Source organism: Haliotis cracherodii, unplaced genomic scaffold (genome assembly GCF_022045235.1).
Source record: "Haliotis cracherodii isolate W230 unplaced genomic scaffold, xgHalCrac1.p SCAF_5, whole genome shotgun sequence".
In the NCBI taxonomy this organism is placed as follows: domain Eukaryota; kingdom Metazoa; phylum Mollusca; class Gastropoda; order Lepetellida; family Haliotidae; genus Haliotis; species Haliotis cracherodii.
In genome coordinates this window covers 28,090,629-28,116,737 of record NW_027266308.1, presented here as the reverse complement: position 1 = coordinate 28,116,737, position 26,109 = coordinate 28,090,629, and the positions used below count along the sequence as shown (strand labels likewise).

The 26,109-nt window shown below is 37.0% G+C and overlaps 1 protein-coding gene across 1 annotated transcript in view; it reads right to left on the bottom strand.

The window, feature by feature from the left end:
* The window catches only part of LOC139442565 (DNA polymerase epsilon subunit 2-like), a 69,240-nt gene that overhangs the window by 29,869 nt on the left and 13,262 nt on the right, over positions 1–26,109 (bottom strand). Inside the window, exons 7-14 of the mRNA XM_071223395.1 lie at positions 25,715–25,798; positions 23,828–23,884; positions 21,994–22,115; positions 20,002–20,143; positions 18,711–18,831; positions 17,341–17,455; positions 14,936–15,119; positions 13,168–13,344 (exon numbers count right to left, since the gene is read on the bottom strand). Coding sequence (XP_071079496.1) covers positions 13,168–13,344; positions 14,936–15,119; positions 17,341–17,455; positions 18,711–18,831; positions 20,002–20,143; positions 21,994–22,115; positions 23,828–23,884; positions 25,715–25,798 — 1,002 coding nt within the window. The remainder of the gene's footprint in view (positions 1–13,167; positions 13,345–14,935; positions 15,120–17,340; positions 17,456–18,710; positions 18,832–20,001; positions 20,144–21,993; positions 22,116–23,827; positions 23,885–25,714; positions 25,799–26,109) is intronic.

Sequence of the window (26,109 nt, the reverse complement as noted above, 5' to 3'; positions counted from 1 at the left end):
TGGAAACATGTTGGAATGAAATATGTATTGTACGGATTTCAAGATACTTAAATTACTAGTTTTGTGAAATTGGCATTACCATAATGATAAAATATAGCTTTAAGATCAACTCCCTCAGGTTCATACAGAATTCAAGGATTTTCAACTGTCCTTTTCACTTGGGTCCTTAGGTTTAGTATGTCAATATTTTATTAAATCCAGCATACTATAGTATATAAGTCGAAAGACCTTAAAAAACAGCGTGAACATCACAAATCTTCCAACAAGATATATTATCACAACCAACAATAAGTCTGTCATAACTTCTTTGGCAAACAAATCTATGACTGTGACAAATCACACTTGAACATATTTTTGTGTTTTTTTAACACTTTTATTAATAAGTATATGTCATTTTGTACAAATTCAAGGACTTTCAAGGTATTTAGGTGATTTTCAAGGCTTTTTAAGGCCGACACTAAAAATCAAGGATTTCCAAGAGGAACCTTAAAATTCAAGGCCTTTTCAAGTCTGTACAAACCTTGGAGTACTTTCCTAACTCTAAGTTTGATATGTATCTGACCATCACAATGAAACTTTCTGTGATGAATGTCAAGATTACCGTGTGTATTTGACTTGTAAACTGAGCCGGAAACAGCCATCACATGTACATCAGCTGTACTGACATTTTCCTCTGCGATCTACCGATGATTCATTTAAAAATATCCAGTAACATGGTGTAAAAGAATTTGATGAAATGATCAAAAGAAATTGTATCTGAAACTTTTACCAGTAATAATATACCCCAATATCAAGTTACTGTAGTTGCAACTTTTTTTATAGTTGTTAAAACAAGAGGACAACGTTATCAATATCCCCCGTTACGGTAATACTTGTCGTGAATACATATTTATATAGTTTTGTAGATATCGCTCGTCATGAATATATATTTATATAGTTTTGTAGATATCGCTTTATATCCCACAAGAGATATCCCTTGGGTGAGATCTATATATCCTTATGTGTATTGCTTCTAAATGCCTTTCAAAGACATGAAACTGTTCCTTATGTAACATATATCCAGCAGTATACCAAAGTGTTACACTTATGGTTATTATTGTTATACAGAGCAAATCTTGGAGACCGTGCAATATTTCTGCAGCAAACTTGGTACATTGATAGGTCTAGTGTTGAACTGGTACCTTTTGATAGTTTGGGATTTTTGAAAAATATACAAGGAAATAACTTTGACCTGGCCTGAAAATGGCGAAAGTGCTCGAGCCCAGAGCATATATTGAAAGCCATACAATATTTCTTCACCAAACTTGGTACATTGATAGGTCTAGTGGTGAACTGGTGCCTTTTGATTAAAACTATCAAAAGGTACCAAATAGCATGACGAGCAAACGCTTTAACGCTACCCAACAGCCCTGACACACGAAGTAAAAAGTATTGATTATTACCTTAAATGTATTCTTTAATAAATGTTACAACAAACTCTCATTACTAGTGAAAATAAGTAGTGAAAACATAAATATTTTCATCCACTGCGTCATACTTAACACTGCCATCTGTAAATCGTTAGCGTGCCAGGTATTTGGCCATCCTCTCTATGAAAAAGATGGCTTACACACCACAGATAAGAGCACATGCATGTATCATGATACATATCAGATTGTGAGCAAGGTATCATGATACGTATCACAGCTGGTGTATTGTCCCAGCCCTAATCTAAAACATAACATGAACCATGACTTGAGCACATCAGGTGACAGTTCACACATACCCAATGCAGTTTAACTTTGAAACAGAAAGTCCCATGTGACTAGCTACCTTAAAAGCAAAGTTATAAGCACTTCCGTTTTAATGACACAATTTCTGGTTTGGGTAAATACATGCCCAAAGCTGTAAAAACCTTTCAAACAGAAGTCCTATACCTGTAGCGATCTTAATAATAAAATCATAAACAATTCAGGTTTAGTTACCTTGACCTTCAATCCTTCAGCCATGAAAAGGCTAGAGGTCATACACATAACGTTACATCAGATTCCTATTGAAAATGCTCAAGATATCATGTACATAAGCTTTATGGGATGTCTACTTCACACAGAGTGACCTTGACCATTCACATGCGAAAACATTACTTGTTACAAATCAGAAGGCTCCAAATTATTTGAGAGTCATTTCATGAGTGAATAGCCATCAAAGCGTCCTTGACATTTGATACAACACAATACATAATATTATGACTAGTATTGAGTTAATTATCGTCAGTCTTCTTAAATGATTGGAAAATGCATATATCTGTAATACTTAATAAATTTCAATACGATTGAGGCCCAGGTCATGTATACTAAGTTTCATTAAATTCCATTCATAAATACTCAAGTTATCGTAATAATAAAAAAATCTATGCCCAGCTCATACTGAGTGAATTTGATACCCCAATGTCATTCAATCATATGTTAGAAATATTCCCCAGGGGTATACAGGAGTTATTTCAAATATGAAACTATCATCTGTCATAAATGCGTGGTTCAGAAAACCAACAGTGGCACCAGCGGATCTCAAATACGTGTAAACACAGTTAGCTGCTTAATAATGGCAGCCATGTTTAAAATCAGATCAGAAATATGTGTGAAACGTTTTGAGACACCATTGCTGTGATCATTCACAAAAAGTTACAGATGAAATGTCGAAAATGTCCTAAAAACATTTGACAACCGGACATATGACATGCAATGGCATAAGGGATAGTCAGTTTGACATTCACACATTTTTCACGAGATGTCACAGTCTGTCATGACAAGATATTACACTTGGTGTTAGAGACCATAATGAGTGAGCTGCTTAGGTAGAGTCCATTTGTGTATGTTAATCCTCATAGTTAAACATTTTTGTTCTTACATCAATGTACTTTGCTTAGCACAGCTGCTTCAACAAACATTATATGGTCGATCAAAAACAAATAAAGCATGCATACATATCACAGCAATGACCTCATGTATATGACATAAAAAACATGTTTTGTCAGAGCCAGGGATCGAAAAGCATCAAATTCCAATGTTTTGCTGTCCTCAAAATTTGCAAAAACACTTTCTTAGCAGAGTTCTAATGTGTGTTCTGACCAAAAATATATTGCCGCACTAACTTTGAACATTTCAGTTATGCAACTCTGGGGGCATGTGATCTTAACCAAAAAATTGATTTGTTTACGAAAATCAAGGAAAGAATAAATATATTGTACACAGAACATGCTGGATGTTCTCAAAAAGTAATGTATTTTCGTCAGAGATAAAGCACTGAATAAAAAAATCGGTATCTGAGAATTTTAAAAGTCTATTAGAATAAGATGACAATCAGTTAGTCTACATTTAACATGACTGAGATATCAGTTATTCCATAAAGGTAACTCGCATTATGTTCCCCAGACAATAATAACAAGGTGCATATTTAAAATGTGCCAAATTCCCAACCAAAAAGTGTTGGAGTATTACTCCGGTCACTGGATCAGTATGCACAATGTTCATTCTCAGCTCCCTGGGGAGTATACATTTCATGAGTTTCAAAACTTCATTCACTAGATTAATCGAAAACAGTAATTTCTAACTCATTAAGTCAGCACTAGCAAATGTTTCTGGACACTAACCTCAGTTACAAACAAACCTTGCAATTAACTTTGATAAGGGGTTTAAGAAGTTTTAATTGATGAAGGAAGAAGAAAAGACCTTGATTCCTAGCCTACAATACATCCTCTCAAATGTTCAAGACGAAGAGCCAAAGATTATCAATCAAACAACTTTATATTCAGTTAACTACACCATCCTCTACTTCTGAACTAGTTCATAAATAGGACAAGATATTTGCGTAAACATTTATCAAACAAGGCAAAAAGTGAGCAGGGCTCACTAATACCCCTGACTTCGACTCCAACATATTTTGAAGTTCAAAACATGAAAAAAAGATATATCATCTCAGAAAATCCATTTATTAAAATCAAACCTTGTACTGCAACTCTGCTATTGGTAGAGAAACTGTTCCCCCAATTAGAAAAGATACCATTAAGCACTTAGCACAAGTTATAGGTCGTACAAATGTTGAAAATAAACTCTAATTTCAAAACATGAAAAAAATCATATTTTTTCAGACAATACCCATATCAAAATCAAACTTGGCACTGCAAATCTTCAATTAGTGAAGAAAGCGTTCTTTAAATTTGAAAAGAATCCATGAAGTTCAAGTCCTTGGTCACACAAATGAAGTAAAAAAAAAGTCCAAAAAATGAAGTAAAAAAAAAAAGTCCAAAAAATGAAAAATGTTTCAGAAAATCCAAACATTGAATTCAAACTTCGCACTGCACCTCTCCTATTGGTATAGCACGTGTTCACCAAGTTTAAAAAGAATCTTTGCTGTCGTTTTCAAGCTTTAGGTCGCACACTTTCTCAGAAGGATGGACAGAATTCCTTGGTGTACAACATACCCCTGCCCTTTAGGTCGGGGGTATAATAATACCAGTTTAATATAAATATATAAAATTGCACTGTTTGTCATGAAATCATGCCTGGAAGTCTTTAATAATGTGGACTTTGGCAATTCAAATGATGTATTATCCTGACAAATTTCTGTAATGACATATCGTATATGACCAATCTAACTCAAAATACATTCTCTTCCTTGGCGAAAAAAACGAGGAAACGGCATCAAAACAAAGATGGTTGCAGAAACTGAGCAAATTAACCTTTGCTACAGTAACAAATTTTAGTGAGAATTTTACAACCTTGACAATAGGAGAAAGACCTTCCAAATCTGGGTCAGGTTTGCCTTGGTGGCAGGAAATGTTGACAAATAAAACAAGTTGTTGTTTGTTATGGGATCAGCCCGTCTTGTCGCTTCTTTAACCACAGACCTCAAGGTACAGCTTCAAGGTTTCTATTTTAGAGGAAAAAATGCCTTCTTTCGAACAAAGATTGACTCACCCCTGCAAATCGTTTAATTCCCATTCAAGGTAAAAAGTTCATAATTTGAAGAAAATGATTGTTAGAAACGTTTGCTTCACCAATGTATAATAAAAAAGACATCCCGTATTTGACAATTGCATCTATGCCCGATATACACTTAGAAGTTCAATTTAATAAAGGACAGGATATGATGAAAAATAGATTCATTATAACAAAGAACATAAATTGTATCGATTTATTTTTTAAATGATTGCCTCCATACAATTCATGCAAGGACAGATGTATTTTGAACATTATTGAGTCTAGATATCACCAAACATTTATTCAATAATAGTTTTAGATCAAACGTATTTGTAACAAAAAGGAATTCAAGAGATACTTCAACAGCTGGCTTTTGACACACTCACGTGGGAGGTTTTTAATGATTTTATAAAGAATAAGAACAAAAAACTGGATGTAAAATTAATAATTTGATGTGGTTTGCTTCATTAATGGACCAATGCTCCCTTTTATCATAAATTGCATTAAAAAAGAAGAAGTCAAAAGCAGCGGTACGGACAAAAGTACAAAATAGATGTTTGTTCAGATCCAACTAGTGTCACAAGAATCACTGTATGACAAGGGGTGGGGAGATAGCCAAGTGGGGAAAGGGTTTGCTAGTCATGCCGAAGGCCTGAGTTTGTAAATTGACAATAGAACTAGGCTGGAATTTCCAGGCTTGATCGTAGTACCACCAGTGGCAATTGATTGCTAGGTATGTCCTATGTCCCTTCTATTGACCAATCTGATGTTATATTACTTTAAACAAAATGGCGGCACCTAGTCAAGGTGATCCAATCGATAATTAAGATCCATATTGTAATAAAACGGGTCTTACCCTACGAAGTGCATCAAATCACTTGAGCACCTTTATTGAAAGCATGAAAAGATTTGCAAAATATCTGTCAACTCACAGTTGGCGGTACTCATGCTTTGCAAATCCTGCAGTTAACAGAAATCTACACGTTGAAATCCATGTTGTTTACGAACCGGATGTCTGGTCCATTTTGATTGGACTAAGCATAGACTCGTCAGTCCAGCTAAAATGTAACTCGGGAATAACAGCCCAGTTTGGCAAGGGTGGAAACTGGACCTTTGTAGTCAGTTAACTCCCTGGCCTTGGGAAGATGCATATCAAAATACATGAGAGTGAGATTCTATACATCATCCAAAATCATTCTTCCAGCTTTTTCTGGTCGTCACCAGTAATAACCAGTGTCTTGAGTGTAAAAAGCACAGCTTACCAGCTTCAGTGGCAGAGAGATTAGTGATGTCATTTGATTGTGATGTCATCGAAAAGATGGCATTCCAATGGTCTGCTAAGCATTGCGAAGCAATTTTATTGCAGCAACATCTCTAAGCACAGGGTGCTTGATGTCACCAAAGCAATATCTCCTGTGCTGGATAGTTTTGGGTGATTTATTATATACTTCAGTGTGAGTTTTCTGAAGTGATATTTTCATTGCAGTGAAGACAACACTTGATATTTCACTGCAGTGAACATAACACTTTCACGGAACTATTGTTACCTTCCCTCAAAATGTCTCCCTTTATCATGTCTAGCCTGTACACAAACTGTTGACGTCCTTTTTACCTTAGTTCAACATTGACCAGGCAAAATAAAGACAGATGGTCATTTATGGAGTTAATATCATTTCTTGACGTTTGTTATTCTCGAAAAATGTTTGTGTTATAAACTGTAAATTTCGCCTTCGCCTCAATCGAAGCTCCTTTTTTGATATTCCCTCGCATTCAACAGTGGTCTCGTAGCTTTAAATAATATGTTTTTGAAGTTGATTTTTGTATATGATCATATCTAAATGAATGATAAAGGATTTTCATGACCTTAAATATTTTTGTGTGATTTTTTCTTAACTACTTCTTAAGTCGCAATTACAAGGGATGGTGAAACGTCCTTGTGTGTTAGGTAGGGAGAATTTACGTTTCAAGGTTTTACATTTGTAATGAAAAAATAGGGATGAGAGAAACATATTTCACAAGACACATGAAATATCCTCTATATCATTGGTGTTTGATACTTGTGAAGAAACCGGTAGTTCCAGGTGATACAAGATATATCTATGTCAACTTCTGCAATCCTTATATTACTTCATGACCATTCATTTCACAATTACATTTCTTGAAATGTATTTTTTTCTTCAAAGAATCAAGTTCTTAAATAAAATTTATAATATTTGGATATCAGGGCAACTGTAAAACACATGTTTATTTAAATGTTGAAGCTATCTGAAAAGATTATCATTTTTTAATAAGGTTACCATGACCACAGATGACTTGAATAAAATCACAAGATAAAAACAATCTGTAAGGCAAGATATTTGATTGATACTCCGAATTCTTAAACATTCAGGAAAAAAGTCTGACATTAGGCACGATGAAATCTGAGACCATGTCAGATGGTAGTAAGTGTTTTTGAACACTGCTTTTTCTTACACTGATTATACATTGCAGGTGTTGTTCCAATTTATCAGTTTCATTGATAATTGATTTGTTTTAGTTTCTGAACAAGGAATTGATCACAAAATCTGTGATTATCTTTAGTTTATTTAAGTAATTGCGAAGGTCAAAACTGAGTATAAACACATTGAACAACAAAAGTCTGGTAACATGGACAGTGTCACGGTTTCCTTTTGATAGGTTTAAGTAATCAAACACATGTACATAGATTTTAGTTTTAATTTGATATTTTGGGAAACATAAATTAGAGAAAGCTCTAAATACACTATTTTACTATTCTCATTTTTGACTGAACATTAATTAATCATTGATTGCTTTTTTCATTGAATTGCTTTTTCATACAGACGGTCAACCTTGACATTTTAACCAGCACGCACTGACAGCATGCTCGCACACATGCACGCACACCAGTAATTCAGGCTGATATTAATAGTGGAACTTCGAATAATAGATACTTGTGCAAAAGTTAACAACTACCTGATATCTAGAACCTGAAAGCCAAATTCTCCAAAGCAAACACCACAATACACTTCTTCACATGATTACTAAGAAACATGCTATTTATAGACATTGTACTTTACATCAGTTTTTGTCGATAAGTCAAGGTGTGTAGTTTGGTGAAAATATATGACTAACTTATGTTGTTCTGTGCATTCTTTTACCTCCTTTGCCACAGTCGATATATGGCAAACATGTGTGACGAAGTCTGTGGACGAGATGTAGACAGCTTACAGGTCCCGAAATGGCGTCACACAGGAAACAATAGCACCAGCAAATCACAAGGAAGACGGTTTTCAGTCTGATTTAAGTTTCAAAATAACCCCCACCAAAGAGATGGCAGTTCTGTCTACCAACATCACCTCTCTGTATTAAGTGACAACTGTTGTATTTCAAAACATAATAATTTCTAAAAAACGTATTCCAGTGATTGTTGATGAACTGCAATCACTAAATGCAGTGTTAAACCAAACTCACTCACAATTCATCAACTCACAAGATTCAATCATTGGGATTTGAAACCACCATTTGATCAACATATATTTTAATATGTGCATGTTCTTTTAAACCACAGTGAGAAATAGTGACGCTTAATCACAAACGCCTCTGAATAATAAAGTCGTGGCCAGGACAACTAGGGGTTGACAGCATGAACAATGATCCATGTCATCAAGTCGACCAACCAGGTTACAGATTGAATGCACCGACTCCATATTTAAGAACGTTTACAACAAGCATGGCGTATTGGGAAGCTATTTACCCTGGAATATTCACTAGGTTTCTCCTCCCGAATAGCATCAGGGTTTATGCCGCTCTTAGGAATATTCCAGCTATATCATGGCTGGGGTCACTAAAAATATTGAAGATTGAGTTGAGTTGAGTTGAGGTTAACACTGCATTGATGACAATTGCATGTGCGCGCGTGCATGCGTGGATGCTTGTACTAATCGGTGCTAATGCCAGTGTTTTTAATATCGCCTTTTGGTATGATACGGCCAGGATCTCTGGGAAGATGCTCTATCCACTTTACCATGAAGGTAGTCTCCAGAAATAAAACATTGAAGATAGAAAGACAGAACTAACTTGCAAGACACATTGTGAAGTGTGTTGTCTAGAGTTGAAATAGAGCACATTCAAGTAACTTAAGATAATAATCAATACTTAGAGTTAAAGATGTCACGATTCACCAAAAGATGTAATATTCTCACACGATATGATTATGCAATACACATTTATCTGTATAAATTCATATTTTAATCATGTATCGATTTCCATTTTAATCCCATACTGTTTCAGACATGGACCCATTCATTTATATATAGTCTATTTAATTTCGGGCCAACATCGAAGGTATTTCACAAACTGGGAATTTGCCATCAGATTTGATAATAGAAAATACAGTTACTTATGTTGACACAAATAGTCAAATGAAACATTTTCATTTTCAAATATGAGACCAGATATTCATGAAGTTTTAAGCCTTTTTAATAGTATGGCCTATCAAATATAATAATTCATGCAAAATTAATGCGAATGAAGTATCATGATATCTTACCGTGAACAAAGTATGATGGCGTATATTACATCGGCAAATAATCGGACTGTGACAGCCCTAAAAAATAATCCATAGCAGTGTCAAAAATTATAAATGAAAGTCAAAGATAAAAGCTAAAGATTAAGGGGATCCCTGGATTTAATTACTTAGGAGAAGACGTCATGGACCCCTGCCGTCTTAATCTCAACCACTGCATAGGGCTGGTAGAAGTTTCAAGGCTTATCAAGTTTTATTACCGTATTCGACGTAATAAACGCCCCGCTCTAATAAGCGCCCACGACGATATTTGCTAATATAATGGCTAGTGAACAATTCCAATCAGCACCCCTTCCGATTGATCAATGTTCACAAGACTTATTTATTCGTGCATAATACGCACTCGTGTGTTATGTCACCCTTAATTATAGGCAATTAAATTCTTGAAAAATATATCTGTCATATGTAAACATTTCAAGCTGTTAGCATAAACAACAAAATTTATCATCTTTAAACTCAAAATAATATTCTACTAAGCGCCCCTTATTTCAAATTTTGAGAGCGCCCTGGGCGCTTATTACGTCGAATACGGTATACTTACTCATGTTTCAAGTACCCGTACCATAAATTAAATACATATAGTACTTAACTTTTCATAGGGATAATCAGATATGTGATTCTATTAAAATTTACACTTGACATATTGCGAGAACCAGTGGGAAAGATGAAAAAATATCCCATCAAAAGAGGAGTGGTATATTTACTGCTGCTTAAGGTTTATAATAGGAAAACTGACAACAGACAGCATAATAGACATACAGAGACCTTAATTCAGGTAATCTAAAAAGCCTGACTGTATTCTGAATTAGCGTGGGTATTAAACCATGACCGACAACAATGGAGGCACGTACTGCCATGCCAGGCACTGCTCCAATCACACCTCCCAGTTATATTCACGTGTAGATGTGTGCTTCCAAGGTCTATTGACATGTGATACAGACCGTGATTACCAGGCCCGGGTTACCGGGACCACAATAGCTTTTGTGTTGCAAAGGCCTTGACTGGGAAACATGATATCACTGTCTCGTCAACACTACATAGATTTGGCCACAGCTGGAATTGATCACCACAAAATTTTATAATAACTTTCCAAAAATATAAACCTATTGTCCTAAACTTTATCAAGTGATCGGGTTCCTGCCTGAATTCAATGACTCCAACAAAAAAATGTAGAGAATTGTGAAATTATTTAGAACAACAATACTTAAATTACAAAAGCTGTAGACTGTTCGGATTTCATGTCTGGCCTGAGGGTGTGTATTGGAGAATAATGACGCACATGTTAGAACAAATATCACTGTGATTGCGTGACATAACCCATATCAAACTTGACTAAACCGACCAAACGAGGAGAAAACCATTAAACAGTGATGAGCATGGATATTTTCCTTTTCAGCTTTTTTCAAATGGAGTGTGGTCCATAATTTGGGGGTGTTTGTTGGGGGTTCATTAGAATTTAACAACTTTGTGGTCACTAAAATCCGCGGAAGATCCCATCCCTGATTTGATATTTCGTGAAAGGGATGGGAGTTTTGAGACAAAATATTTTTCAACATAAAATCTTTGAAAAATTGATCTGAATGACATTATTTTTACAGCACAAAATTTCCATAAAATCAAGCGCTTTTTCTTCTACATCATAATTGATTATTTACATCAAATAGTTTGTATATTGCTGAATGCGAAATTAAACAACAAACAATCAACAATTGTACATATCCATCTGCTCTGTTACAATGTATTCTCCTGAAGAGTATAGGTTTTGGCATTTTTAAATTGTTTTTGTGAAAAATCCTGGTCGGCACTGGTTAAGAAACCATAAGAAAAATAGAATTCCTTTTCTTTTTTATAACTAAAACATATTATCTGAATAAGTTGCCATTTGTGCATTGTTGGTTAAGCTTGTCTCATCATTTACTTTTGTGTGCAAGTTAGCCACTGCACTGAGCCGGATAAGAAAATTATAAGATCTGTTCTGATTTTTTTTATTTTAAGGATCAGCGGAATGATATTATCTACCCTAAAAAGTCCGGCCATATGTTAACATTCTTTTCGCAAGTTTTCAGAAAAACAAACAATTATCACTTTCTATACATATTTGCAATAATAACCCCTATTCATCTTTCAAAAAGTCTTGAAGACAGACTACAGTTGTAAATTTTCTGACAGTACTATAAAAGGACATGTTAAAATTGCTGCTAAACATACACACAGCTTTGGCAGGACTGTGAAATCAGTGGTTGATCTATGTCCACAAATTACAGGTGAGGTGAGGTGCCATGAGATTTAACAATACATTCAAGATAATTACACTCGAATAGGTGTGTGCGTGTGTCAACTAGCCCTGCTCTAGTTGGCTTCAGATGGCTTGCCCAGATATACCATGCCACAGTTTAACATGGATATCCCACTCAGTAAACTGACTCCGACCTGACCAGTCTTTGTTTTATCCCCTTAATGCCAAGCAACAGGCGGTATAACAAGTATACAACATTTTAACATCTTGTCGTATGAGTGAGTTGGGTTTAGCGCCGCTTTTAACAGTATTCCAGTTATATCACGGCGTGTCAGCTTAATGTGGGAGGAAAGCCGAGAGTGATGCAGGTCAGACGTTTACCACTTCGGTGAAACCCATGAGCGCGGGTATGGTGCTGACAAACTTAGAAACATAATTGGGGTGAACCGGGATTCGAACCCACAATCATAGGTTTCTGGTGTGTCCAAGGGACACAACTCTGCACTGAGTTAGACGACGACCATGTCCACCCGACCCCCTCGTAGGAAGTTGCCAGGGGATTAAACCACCTACCTTGTGCTCTCTGACACGACAACTAAGTGTATCTTTGATGATTACTAAGACTTTTATTCTCTATAAATGCTAATGAATATATTCTATTCCAATTCCTCTTAATTCTATTTTGTAGAACCATGATAGATCTAGGTGAAAATATATTTTGAAAACATGACGAAGAAAAATTATGATATGAATGTGTTTTATCATAAGATATGAGTGAGTTCTCCACATCTTGAGACAATACACTGGACGTAAATACACAACTTGTTAACCCTTTGATCAATATGACCAACCATAAGCATTCAGGAAAATTGATTCATGAAAAACTGTGTCAGTGGTGCAGGCATTTGCTGTTCAAATCAAAATGGAGGGGGCATGATTGTGCAGTGTTTGAATTAATTCCAATATGAAAAACAAATAAGGTATCCTGATACCAAAACAATGTGAGTTTGTTTTGATCGTAACCTCATGTAAACAATTTGCTTGAACTGTACCCGTTGCCTTGATGACATTTATGGCCTATTAGATTTCATGAATGGCCCATATTTTGGGGGCACACCTTTTTTCAAGCCAAGGATGAGCTTTGCATGTCAGAGAACTAGATAATTCACACTCCATTTACGTCTCACATTGTCAAAAACACAAGGTATTGCATTACAAGCAGATGCTGAGGAAGACCCTTGCCCAGTCTTTGAAATAATGTTCCACTGAGGCCACCCCCTGTCAATAACCAGGCATATGAAGACCCTATGTTGGGAATCAAACTTGGGTGCATATGCATGATAGGCAATCACCTGAACCACTTGACCACCCACTGGCCCTGTACTTACCGGATTCATGATGGTACAGTCAGCTGTTGAGGTGTTGAAGGGGTCGAACTTGTCAGCACACACGATGACGTCTGGGAGCGGGTATAGACGCATCCCTCTATCATACGCCCAGTAAACAGGGCAGACGTGGAGTGGGAGGGGGCACAGATGGGCCTGGCTGATGATGGACTTTGCAAACTGGAGGAAAACAACAGTAAGATAAGACACGAGGATCATTTCTTGAAATTTTGCTGAAAAATAAGAAAATTAGAGCTACAAGACTTTGAAGCTCACATGACTTTTTTCAGAAACATATGATCTGAAAGTCCATTTGAGGATAAAGACAAATAAGTAAAAAGAAATATCAGAAAATTCTGCTTGATATTCTGGCAGCATGTTAATTAAATAAGACATTGAAAACAGTAGAACTGGCTATGTAGAGGGCAAAAATAACGTGTGTACAATTATTGTTATCAAATCTTCCACAGCGAGTGAGTATGGTTTTACACCACTTTTAGCAATATCACAGCAGAGGACACCAGAAATGGGATTCACACATTGCACCCATGTGGGGAATCGAACCCAGGCCTTCGGTGTGAACATTTTAACCTCTTAGTTATTCCTCACAGCATATACTTACTTCAGATCAAAGTCCATAATGGTACATGCAGAAATGACTGAGTACCATCTTTAATATGGTGGCCATGTTTTACAATTGGATAGGAATTCTATCAGCATATCTTGACACACCCTTGCGAGGCTCATATCTAAATATTTCAGCTTGATCAACCAAGAAGAATCAGAGATGATGTTGAAAATGCACTTAATCTGAAATAAACTGAAATTCTTAGATACGATCCTCTGTGTGTGCGTGCGTGTGTGCGTGCCTGTCCTTGTACTAGTCTGGACTAATGCTGTTTTTATATTTCTAGCCCACTGAGATAACATGCCACAGTTTAACATGAATGCCCCACTCAGACACAGTATACTGACTCAGAGCGGACCAGTCCTTGTTTTAGTCCCTTAATGCCGAGTGCCAGTCAGGGTAACAAGTACCATCTTTTCACATCTTTCGGTTTGACGCGGCCGGGGATCGAACCCTGAATCTTCCGCTCTCAAGGCAGACAAGGAGGCAGTCACTAGTGCTTTCATTGATGGTGATGGTTACCACAATCCAGAGATTGACAACATGCTCACCGATACTATTGATCGGCAACTGATTTAACAACCGATTTATTGACTTTAAGTGCCTACTATAGCAATATATCGATATTTCGATTTATCGTGACCCCCCTAGTCCTGATACAATAATCAAAGTATGAATGAAGACTAAATTACTTTTTCTAGATTGACTTTCAATACGTTTCTAATTCTGAGCTCTGAGCAAAATACACATCTGAACACAATATCTAGTCATGTATGTTTATGAATTGTGACAACCTCTCAAAAAAGGTGCTTCGTCCAAAAATCACAAAAAAACAAACCTCAAGAGAAAACATTTTAAATCCCAGCTCACAAAAACACACTTCGTAAATTAAACAATTATCATGTGACCTTCAGTGGTTTATAACACACAGAAACTTGACAGTTCAATCACTTAACTATTTCGTCCCCTTTTCCCCCAGCCAATGAAGATATTGGGCTTGTGCAAATGATCTTTGTTCCACCACATACTTGCCTAAGAAAGCCAAATATATTTTTTGTAAATATGTACTCCTGATGTTTTACAAAATTAAAAAACGGCAACATGCTGACGACAATTCCCATAGCTATGTAAATCTTGACTCACATGGGTTGGGATATCTCCGTCTGCTGGAAACTTGACACAATTCCGACACATCTTGGTGACGATGTCTTCTCGAAACACGACAATTTCCTGTGTGCAATACTGCAGGCGGCAGGGATTACTCGTGAAAACAGTTTGCGGAACTCGGCGTCGTAACTCCTCTGTTATGGAGTTAGGGATTGCTGGTCTAACAAAAGAAATACAAAACATTCTTAAAAATAATTCCCTTTAATTCTTATAAACCAACTAAGTGAAATATGTCTGGGCCTCTCATGTCAAAGTAACCTTAATACTTTATAATGCCATGGCCTCGTTCATTGACCCCTTATGAAACTAAACAACCTTCGGGTTCACTAGTAAATCTGTGCTATATAGGTCCTTAGGCCCTTTACTACTGAATCCTGGCCCATCATTTACAAAGGCGAGGATTACATCCCTAAGCATATATTTAATGTTTAAGTGAACCTGATTTTCTTAAGTGCCTAGTGTCGGACAAAAATACCTACATGAAAGGATCTTATTCGACACAAACAATTTCTTTAATTTAAAAAAGAATAACATTAACGCCATCACTGTCAGAATATAAAAAAACACAGCTGAAAAAATTTAACAAGCATTTTTCTGGATATGATGTTTGAATTTGGGGGGGGGGGGGGGGCGAGAAACATGTTCAACATTTCTTTAGTGGGAGTGCCTCTCAGCATGCTCAAGGTCAGAATGTCCATGACATGAAATGTTATCCTTGCAGCAGAGTGGAAATACTGAGCATGACTGAGAGTGACAGGTGATAGTGACAGTCGGGCATACGCAGAGTCAAATTCAAAGCCTGGCCACAAAAGGAGAGCTTATTGCTTGTTTCAAGCAACCTTCCTGATCCTGCAAAATAGCTTCACCCCATCACCTGTGACCCCAAAGACCCCTTAGAAACTGCTTTTTGCCTGTTAATAAAGGATATCATTTTTTACAGACTGTTGTTATTGAAATATTGAGTAACTACCAATCGCTCTACCTGTGGTTTGAAGTATTTCAGTCACAATGAGTCCTATCGACAAGTTTACAGGAGACAAATTCGAACGAAAACAGGAAGTTCACATTTATTTTAAGTCCAATGACAGTCTGAAACGGACTATAGAAATATGGGCACGTGACTCCGTTATAATGATAATAATGTAGTCTTCATAAAACATTTAATCCACACACAAAAATAATTGAGAAAATTCTAGATGTGCATCTTCTAAAATGATAAAATGACGCTGCGTTTTTGTTGTTAACATTGCTCCCATGATGCATGTTACATTACACTTGTAAAGCCTAAACCATGTTACATGATATGAAGTCTGTATTGGGGAATGTATACAAGTTCTTTACACTTTAGAGAGATAGAGGGAAACCATTTGTTAATTTAGATAGGGTGAATTACCGAAGTGCCCAAGCTTTTCAATTCATACTATCAAGTCTACGGTATGATAAGAAAACAAAACGGGTATAGGGGTGGTCTCGAAAACAAAACTGGGAAGTAAAAGGATATTAGACAGCTTTGATACAGGGTGATAAGATGTATAGTGTACAAACTTTATTAAAGAGGGAGGAATTAAAGATACAATTAATGTTTCCCAGACTGCACTATTTATTGCTCTCCAAGACATGAGATTTTGATATGCTGTGCGTGGCAATGACCGAGCACTTTTCAGGGGAAAATATTCCATCCTGTCCATGAGGTCACATTATCTCCGAACCATTCATAACTATCACAGTCAGGGCGACCAGATAATTTACCTTGATGGCTATCGGCAGATGGACAAAAAGCACCCATAGACCATCAGGTAAAGGTAATCGTGTCATTGATTTGCACGCTGCAACCCATGATATGGGGCTTATTGATAGATGTGTGCTAGTTTTCGAGGTGAAACAGAAAACTGGTGATTTTCATAAGGAAATTATAGGAGGTGATGTGTTCATAGACTAGATGGAACTTCAGCTATTGCCCATTTTAAACAACACCAGGGTTATTGTCATGGATAACGCAAGTTAATATAACGTTCGGGAATCAGTTTTCTAGCATTTCCAACAGTACTTCAGTGGCAGTGTCTGTACAGTGTGATATACTAATATATATACTTTATTTGCAGAAATTATTAAACTTTATTCAAGGAAAGATACAAATCATGTTTATGTATGGAAATAGTTATTGGAACAGTTATTTAAGACGTTTTATTGTCAAATGCTGGGCTGGCTATCGGACGCTGGTTGACATCGCCAGTGGAAAAAAATGTGAGATCTTCGACTCCGTGTATAAGACGACCCCCCTTCTTAGCCCCCTCATTTTAGGTACGAAAAACTCGCCTTATACACAGCGATATACGGTAGTATATTTCATCACAACACCTGTGACCTTCCCCATCACTCACCTGGGCAGTATTGTAGAAGGTCCCGGGTCCTGAGGTCCGGGTACAAACACAAACCGACTACTCTCCTTTATTGAAGGAAACTCACAAATAAGGTCTGCTAGATTATGAAACGATTCTGAAATATAAAATATTTTAGGACTGAACAATAGAAAAACATGAATACTGTTATTTTAACACTATTTCTACATACAGTAAACAATGTTTATAACGAACAGGCTAATAACAAACTGAAGGATATATCAAACATATTTGCTGTATATATATATATATGCTTATAACAAATTACGGTAATAACAAACTAAAATTACTAGTCCATTTGAGCTCATTATAACAGTACTTTACTGTATGAAAAGTAAAATAACAGTGTTCATGTATTCAAAAGCATCTTAAAATACACAGTATATCACAAAGAATCACATCTTACAATTCTTCAGAAGTGGCTGAAAAATAATAATAGTCCACCCACATCATCATAAAGTTTGCTGTATGTTTTGTTTTTATTTCCATTTTAAAATTTAAAAAAAAGAAGTCCTTTTAATGTTACAAGTTCAACGTTAGTCAAATACTGTATTCCAGTGTTTTACTCTTCAAGGAATACATTTATTATGTAGGGAGGCCCTTTCCCTGGCTGATTGTACACAACTGTTTATTTGGTTACATACTAGTTTGAACACACCCCCCACCCCCACACCCCAAAAAAAGTGAAAGACACAGCCCACCCTCACTATATTTTCAAAAACCATTGTCTGAGAACCATTTTTTTCATTTTGTTAAGACTTTGAAAGATGTTATGACAAAAAATATCATCACATGATGCTTCATTTTAACCTAGGCTTAAATAATATCCACAGAATATTCTTAACTTCAAATTTTAGATTTCTCTGTACTCAAATGACAAAGCTCTTATCTGAGCTATCACGTAATTCAGGAGAAATCACATCACAAAGATGCAGAGCAACAGACACCACCAGTGCTGGCAGAGTTATCTCCCCTTATTGTGTATGTCAGCTTCATTCACTCACACATTGAGCATGTTGCAAAATTCACTGAGGAGTGTATATTTTGTTTCTTTGTTTGTTGTTTAATGCCACACTCGGTAATATTACAGCTACATGACAGCGGTCTGTAAATAATTGAGTCTGGACCAGACAATCCAGTGATTGACATCATGAGCATCGATCCATGTAATTGGGATAGTCGCCTTTTACGGCAAGCATGGGTTACTGGGACCTTTTCAAACCAGGAATCCCCAATGGCACCATGACGTCAAAGTATACAATTTGATTTAAACACTAAAAGTTAAAACATTACCAAATACATTTCATCAGTTTTAATCTATGCAAGTCTATGTTTCTCCAACAGCAACTTACCTTTTAATAGTTTTACATGATTACTTCCATGGGGTGCAGAAGAAAAGTTGCCACACAAAACAAAACAAGTTGGAGGGAACTCTGCATATCCTGTGAACAGCTCTCTCAATTTCTCCATCACCTGAAACAGACGAGTCTCATGCTGGGCGTCTGGGTAATCCTGGGCATGTTTGTATATTTGTAGTTTAACGCCGCACTCAGCAATATTCCAACTTAATGTCAGCAGTCTGTAAATAATGAAGCATTGACCTATGCAATATGTATATGATGAAATGCATCAACCAAGTCAGTGAGCCTGACTACCGATCCTGTTAGTCGCCTTTTACGAGAAGCATGGGTTGCTGAAGACCTATTCTAATATGGATCTTCACATGGGGAGGCAAGCATGGGTTGCTGAAGACCTATTCTAACACGGATCTTCACAGGGGGCAGCATGGGTTGCTGAAGACCTATTCTAACATGGATCTTCACATGGAGAGGCAAGCATGGGTTGCTGAAGACCTATTCTAACATGGATCTTCACATGGAGAGGCAAGCATGGGTTGCTGAAGACCTATTCTTACATGGACCTTCACATGGAGAAGCAAGCATGGGTTGCTGAAGACCTATTCTAATATGGATCTTCACATGGAGAGGCAAGCATGGGTTGCTGAAGACCTATTCTGGGTGTCTGTATATCACATTGTACATGTCCATATGATCATTGTTTCATTCCAGGTTCAAAATTATTTATCTAAACATCCAGTACACTACACCAATTTTTTACTTTACAGGACCCTCATATTGCCTGCTAGGACCCTTACAATTTTTCCCTAGACCCCCACTTATGTACGTCAAGGCAAAATACTGCAAGCCCAAACACTGGACAATCTACAGGCGCCTGTAGCAGACACAGACTGTTCCTATGTGAGAGATCAGATCAGCAGTCTCACTCGGTATGGACTGACATTGAAAAGACTGACGTGGGTCCTGTTTTACCAAGCAATCTGACCCCTAACACAATCGTAACATATTTATTATTTTTCGTTTCATGGGCCCACCTCCCCTACAGAAAAGCAGCTGGAAAATAAATACAATAAACATAACAATATCTATTATTATTTTGTCTCCCGCGAGTAATATAGACCCTCTTATATAATTCAAAATGATATATATAATTCCATGTCAACATCATGAACAGCACTATCACGCACGCATGCATGCGTGCACACACACGCGCACGCACATACATGCACATGCACGCGCACGCACACACCTGAGATGGACAACTCGCTTTCGCATAATTACTCACTTTAACATGGTCCAGCCAAACATCCGACAGGAACACAATCATGGCATCCTCGTTGTCAAGCTCGATCTGTCTCAGCTTCGCCGAAGCTTGAACACATACATTAGATGGGCCACCAAAAAAGTTAATATTTCCAAAATACGCCCTGAAAATAAACCAGAAATATGCTGAAATACACCAAGTTCCGCATGTCAGATTGAGAACTTACACCTTTAATACTAGGAGCGTAACAATGCATTGCAGTACTGATGTACTGCAATGTCAAATGTCACACTAAGTATTGTTTTTTTTATTATTTTGTATATATTTTCACGTTACTTAAAAATGAGAAAGCTACAGGCATGGCCACCACCAACATGACATAATAACATTTACAGTATTCATGGCTGTGTACTATAGCGCTACAGGGCCGTGTTTCACAAAGAAATTGTATTGCTTCAATGATCGTAACTCATAGACTTACGACAGTCATAACACTATGATCGCTACGTGAAACAGGGCACTGCTGCTGAATAGCTTACTCAGTGCCACGTTCTTGTAGCACTGGCAAAGCGTCTTGTCATATCTGTATTTGCCATTGCTATTTATTCTTAAGCCATTTTTTCATTTGTTGGATCACAGATTCTTTTGGTCAAAATCAGAAGTCGTAGGAGGGAATAATTCTTCTCTTAAAAGATGACATCAGCTTCATCTTTTTAAACTGGATCACAATATGTTTTACAAACATAAAAAATACACACAGAAAGTAAATGAATTCGTTACTCTTCAGAGCCTTCATCTGCTTAAAGCTTAGTTTTTTCACAGTTTTCCCTTGGATGACAAAGGGAGTTAATTTCGGCAAAGTTCATGTGAAGAGGACAGCGGTCCTGGGACATGACTCTACATTACTAATGCAAGTTATTTTGCTATGACTCGTCGACTGAACGATTTAGCTAAATTACCCCCATTTGGCCCCACCCCTCATTCCCTTGGGCAGTGATCAGTCCTTCCATTTGTGCAATTTTGAATCCTCACCACCGGAGAATGCTTCCAACCATATATGGTTGATATCTATCACTTGGTTCCAGAGAAGAAGTTGCTAAAAGCAGTATAGCCAAATTATCCCTATTTGCCGCAGCCCCCCATTTGTATAATTTTCAATTTCCAGTCAAATTTCGTTAATTTCCAATTAGTGGTTCAGAAAAAGAAGTTGTTTGAAAAAATTGTTGACGTACGGACAACGTACGCCACAGTATGGCATAAGCTCACCTTGGTCCATCGGACCAGGTGAGCTAATAATTGGGCATGAATATGTGTCGGCAGAAAAATATAACTCTCCAATTTTGAAAATAAATAGGTTCTGCGGATCTGTGATCCAACAAACAAACAAATAATGACAATATCATTTGAGGGATGATTTTAATTGCTAATGTTTTCAATGTAATGCAATCTTTATATCAGTATATATAGGTAACTGAGTAAGGCCAGGCGTTTTATATTTTTCGGATTACGGACCTGCCGACTCAAATTTTTTAGAAAATGTAAAAAATAAATAAATCAGATTTCCATTCTTTCCCCCCCGCCGATAGCCATGTAGTCAGTTATTTTATTTGTTATCATCACCTTTTAATAAAAAACATGTGAATCTACCGTTGTAAACTAGTAAAGAGATACATAATCGATCTTTGTTGATCTCGAAGCCGAACATGAATAGCCTCCCTTGACAATTGTCCGTGTTGTAAGTGGTCGAATTTTTATTGTCACAAGGGGCTTTATCATCACAAATGGCGGTCTTTTGAGCACAGAATATGTTCAGAAAGTATGCCAGAGGCATTCTGCATTAAAAACATAAATGCATCTGTCTTTTTTTCCCCCCTCCTCCAACCATGGACTTTGGGCTGAAAAATCCGTAATCCTAAAAATAAAAAAAAGCCTGGCCTAACACAATACACCTCTAATAGTCATGAGTAAATACACTCCATAATTATGGAACATAAATGAACAAAATATACCTACCTTGTTGTTTTGCTCGGCTCAGGAGGCGGGAAGCCAAAAGCTGTCACGTGAAATGTGCCATCTTCATACGACCCTTCCGCCAACACAAAACAGTTCTCTGTAAAAAGTCCTGTGTGGAAACTGTGCATAGTTGTCAAGGAAACTCTCCTGAGAAATACATCACACTATGGAGCTACAGTATCATGATGTGAGGTTGCTCATATGCTCCATCAACATGGTAAACACATCTCTATTACAATGATGTTCTCATCAACATGGTAAACATATCTCTATTTCAGTGACGTTTCCATCAACATGGTAAACACATCTCTATTTCAGTGACGTTTCCATCAACACGGTAAACACATCTCTATTTCAGTGACGTTTCCATCAACATGGTAAACATATCGCTATTACAATGATGTTCTCATCAACATGGTAAACATATCGCTATTTCAGTGATGTTTCCATCAACATGGTAAACATATCGCTATTTCAATGATGCTTCAATCAACATGGTAAACATATCACTATTTCAATGATGTTTCCATCAACATGGTAAACATATTGCTATTTCAGTGATGTTTCCATCAACATGGTAAACATATCGCTATTTCCAGTTTCCAACCTTGCTGAACTGGACTAACGAGTCTATGCATAGTCCAATCAAAATCGAGTAACTAAATTAACGTCCAGTTTGTAAACTGCCATGCAGATTTCGGTTGATTGCTGGATTTGAGAAGTATGTTTACTGTCACTTAGATATCACAACAGATATGTTCCAAATCTTTTCATGTTTTTAACCAAAGTGATCACGTGATTTGAAGCACTTTGCTAAGTAAGACCCATTTTATTACAATAAAGATCTAGATTATCGATCAGATCGTCTTCACTTGGCGCTGCCATTTTGTTTGAAGGAGATGCATAGTGAAATGAGAGGTGGAATTTGATTGGTTGCAAGTTCAACTCCAAGAATGGTTGGGGCCAGCTATCAAAGTGGAGAGTTTTGACTGGTGGTAGCAATAGTATAGAGAGCTCTGCGAGGAGCCTGGGAGAAGGGACATAGAAGGGAGGTGCTACAATTTTGCAAAAAAATTCAGCCTTTTTGGCAAGGGTTGAAACTGGATTATTACAGTCAGTTAACACCCTTGCCTCGGGAAGATGTATTAGCATTTGAGGGCTACAATTCTGATCGAGTTTTCAAAGCTTAAATTTTCCTACAATTGGAAACATAGTAAAGATTCTTATCTTCTTCAAGCAGGACTAAAATCCATTTGATACCTCAAACTTAACATGCCTTCTCACATACAAATTTGAACAACCCTGCACATGAAAACATCGACCTATCCAAAGCCTACGCATTGATGCACATAACAACGACTGCCAGTAACCAGTTAGAATTGTATATGTTCAATATCAGAACAACAGCTTAAAAAACACAGTGAAATTTATTTCTTTTATTATTAACAAAAACACACAAACCACTGTGTCAGGGCCACACAATCTGGAAACGAGCACTATCGGGATTTTCAGTTGAAGTAAAAAATTATTTTTTTAAATCCCAAACTATCAAAAGGCACCAGTTTACCCTAGACCTATCTCAGTGCCAAGTTAAGGTATAGGTTAAGATATCTCTCATGGTTTCGGAGTTCTGCTCCAGAAACGAAACGAAACATGACCGACAGACAGACGGACGGACGGACAGCATGCATTCCTATAGCTCCCTTCCACTTCGTGGCGGGGAATAATAAAAGGTATCTACAGTTAGACTACCTCAAATTTCAAAACACACATATATTTCGTAATTCCCCCTATTTTTTAGATCCGGCTCCACCAAAGTACACCTAAAGGATATAGCACTAGTCAGCTCCAGGGGCACGGCTCCTGTAGGATCCTCCAAGTACCACTTCCCCTGAAACACACAATTATTCAAGCTGAGGAGGAAAGTGACAGAAAGTCATAGCAAAAGTGACAAAATCCCTAAATATCAAACATTGCCATGAGTAAAGATCCTTGAAAATAACATAGTTTCAGATTACAAGAAGTTGCAACACATCATCCACAATGGATTACGTCACCATAGCCGCGTGTGATGTCATTCGACCTTCAATTCCGCAAAAGGTGAACTGTATGAATGTGGTTGGCACGGGTCTGTGTACATGATGGGTGTCTAACAATAACTGAGTCTGGTCCAGACACAGCCAGAGATTGACGTTATGAGCAACATCCAATGCCGCTGGTTTGCAATCAAGGTTCATACAGATATAGGACACTAATGGTTCATACAGATATAGGACACTATAGGTTCATACAGGTATAAGACACCATAGATTCATACAGATATCAGACACTAAAGGTTCATACAGATATAGGACACTATAGGTTCATACAGGTATAGGACACTATAGGTTCATACAGGTATAGGACACTATAGGTTCATACAGGTATAGGACACTATAGGTTCATACAGGTATAGGACACTATAGGTTCATACAGGTATAGGACACTATAGGTTCATACAGGTATAGGACACTATAGGTTCATACAGGTATAGGACACTATAGGTTCATAGTGATATAGGACACTATAGGTTCATACAGGTATAAGACACCATAGGTTCATACAGATATCAGACACTAAAGGTTCATACAGATATAGGACACTATAGGTTCATACAGGTATAGGACACTATAGGTTCATACAGGTATAGGACACTATAGGTTCATACAGATATAGGACACTTTAGGTTCATACAGGTATAGGACACTAAAGGTTCATACAGGTATAGGACACTAAAGGTTCATACAGATATGAGACTAAAGCTCCATACAGATATGAGACTAAAGGTTCATACAGATATAAGACACTATAGGTTCATACGGATATGAGACACTAAAGGTTCATACAGATATGAGACATTATAGGTTCATACAGATATCAGACTCTAAACAGCTAAAGGTTCATACAGATATAAGACATAGGTTCAAACAGATATCAGACACTAAAAGTTCATACAGATATCAGACACTACAGGTTCATACAGATATCAGACACTAAAGGTTCATACATATATCAGACACTAAAGGTTCATGCAGATATGAGACACTAAAATTAAAGGGCTTTTCAAGGCTTTAAACCATCATTTTGCGAGGCTATTTTATTTGGGTTATTAGCCATAGTCTGTCATTACTTTTTTTTAATCCAGCAAACCATCTATTATTCATACGAACTAAGAAGCAGTATGACCATCACAAATTTTTCAACAAGATTTATTTTCACAACCAACAAACAAAATGAATTAAGCCATAAATTTTGATATTTAAAAAAAATAAGTATATTTCATTTGTAAAATGTCAAGGCTTTTCAAGGTTGGCAATAAAAATCAAGGCTTTTCAAGAGGGACCTCAAAATTCAAGGCCTTTTCAAGCCTGTACAAACCTTGGCAATGACACACAATCAACCAAATCACAGAGTCTGACCAACTGGGTTGCCTCAAGGGACAAACAAAGGATGCTGGGGACCTATTCTAAACTGGAATAGAACACCCCCCAAAGAGGTATACCAGTATAGTTTCAACTGCATCACATAAAAGAGATACATAAAACTGATATGTATACATGATTATAAGGTTAGTCAGGTATTAGAAATACTGAACAAATTTAAAAACATGAGAGAAAATGACTTACATTCACCAATATTAGTTTCGGAAAGTGCTTCAACATAAAAAAACCCAACTTCCTACCTCTTTAAGTTGAGTCAGCATCCCCAGGATAATGATGTCTCCCAGCTTGGCTGTACTTCCCAATAAATATTCAATAGGTTTTAACTGAAATATAAACATCACAGCTGCATGAACACATCTGATATCAAAGAATTTTCTAGAGGACCAACTGTTACTACGAAAATCCTTTGAAAATCACCACCACACCACGAGGGTACGATGACATTGTGGATGGGCAACAACTCACACCACCAGGGTACAATGACATTGTGGATGGTCAACAACTCACACCACCAGGGTATGATGACACAGTGGATGGGCAACAACTCAAACCACCAACGTATGATGACATTGTGGATGGTCAACCACTCACACCTCCAGGGTATGATGACATTGTGGATGGTCAACAACTCACA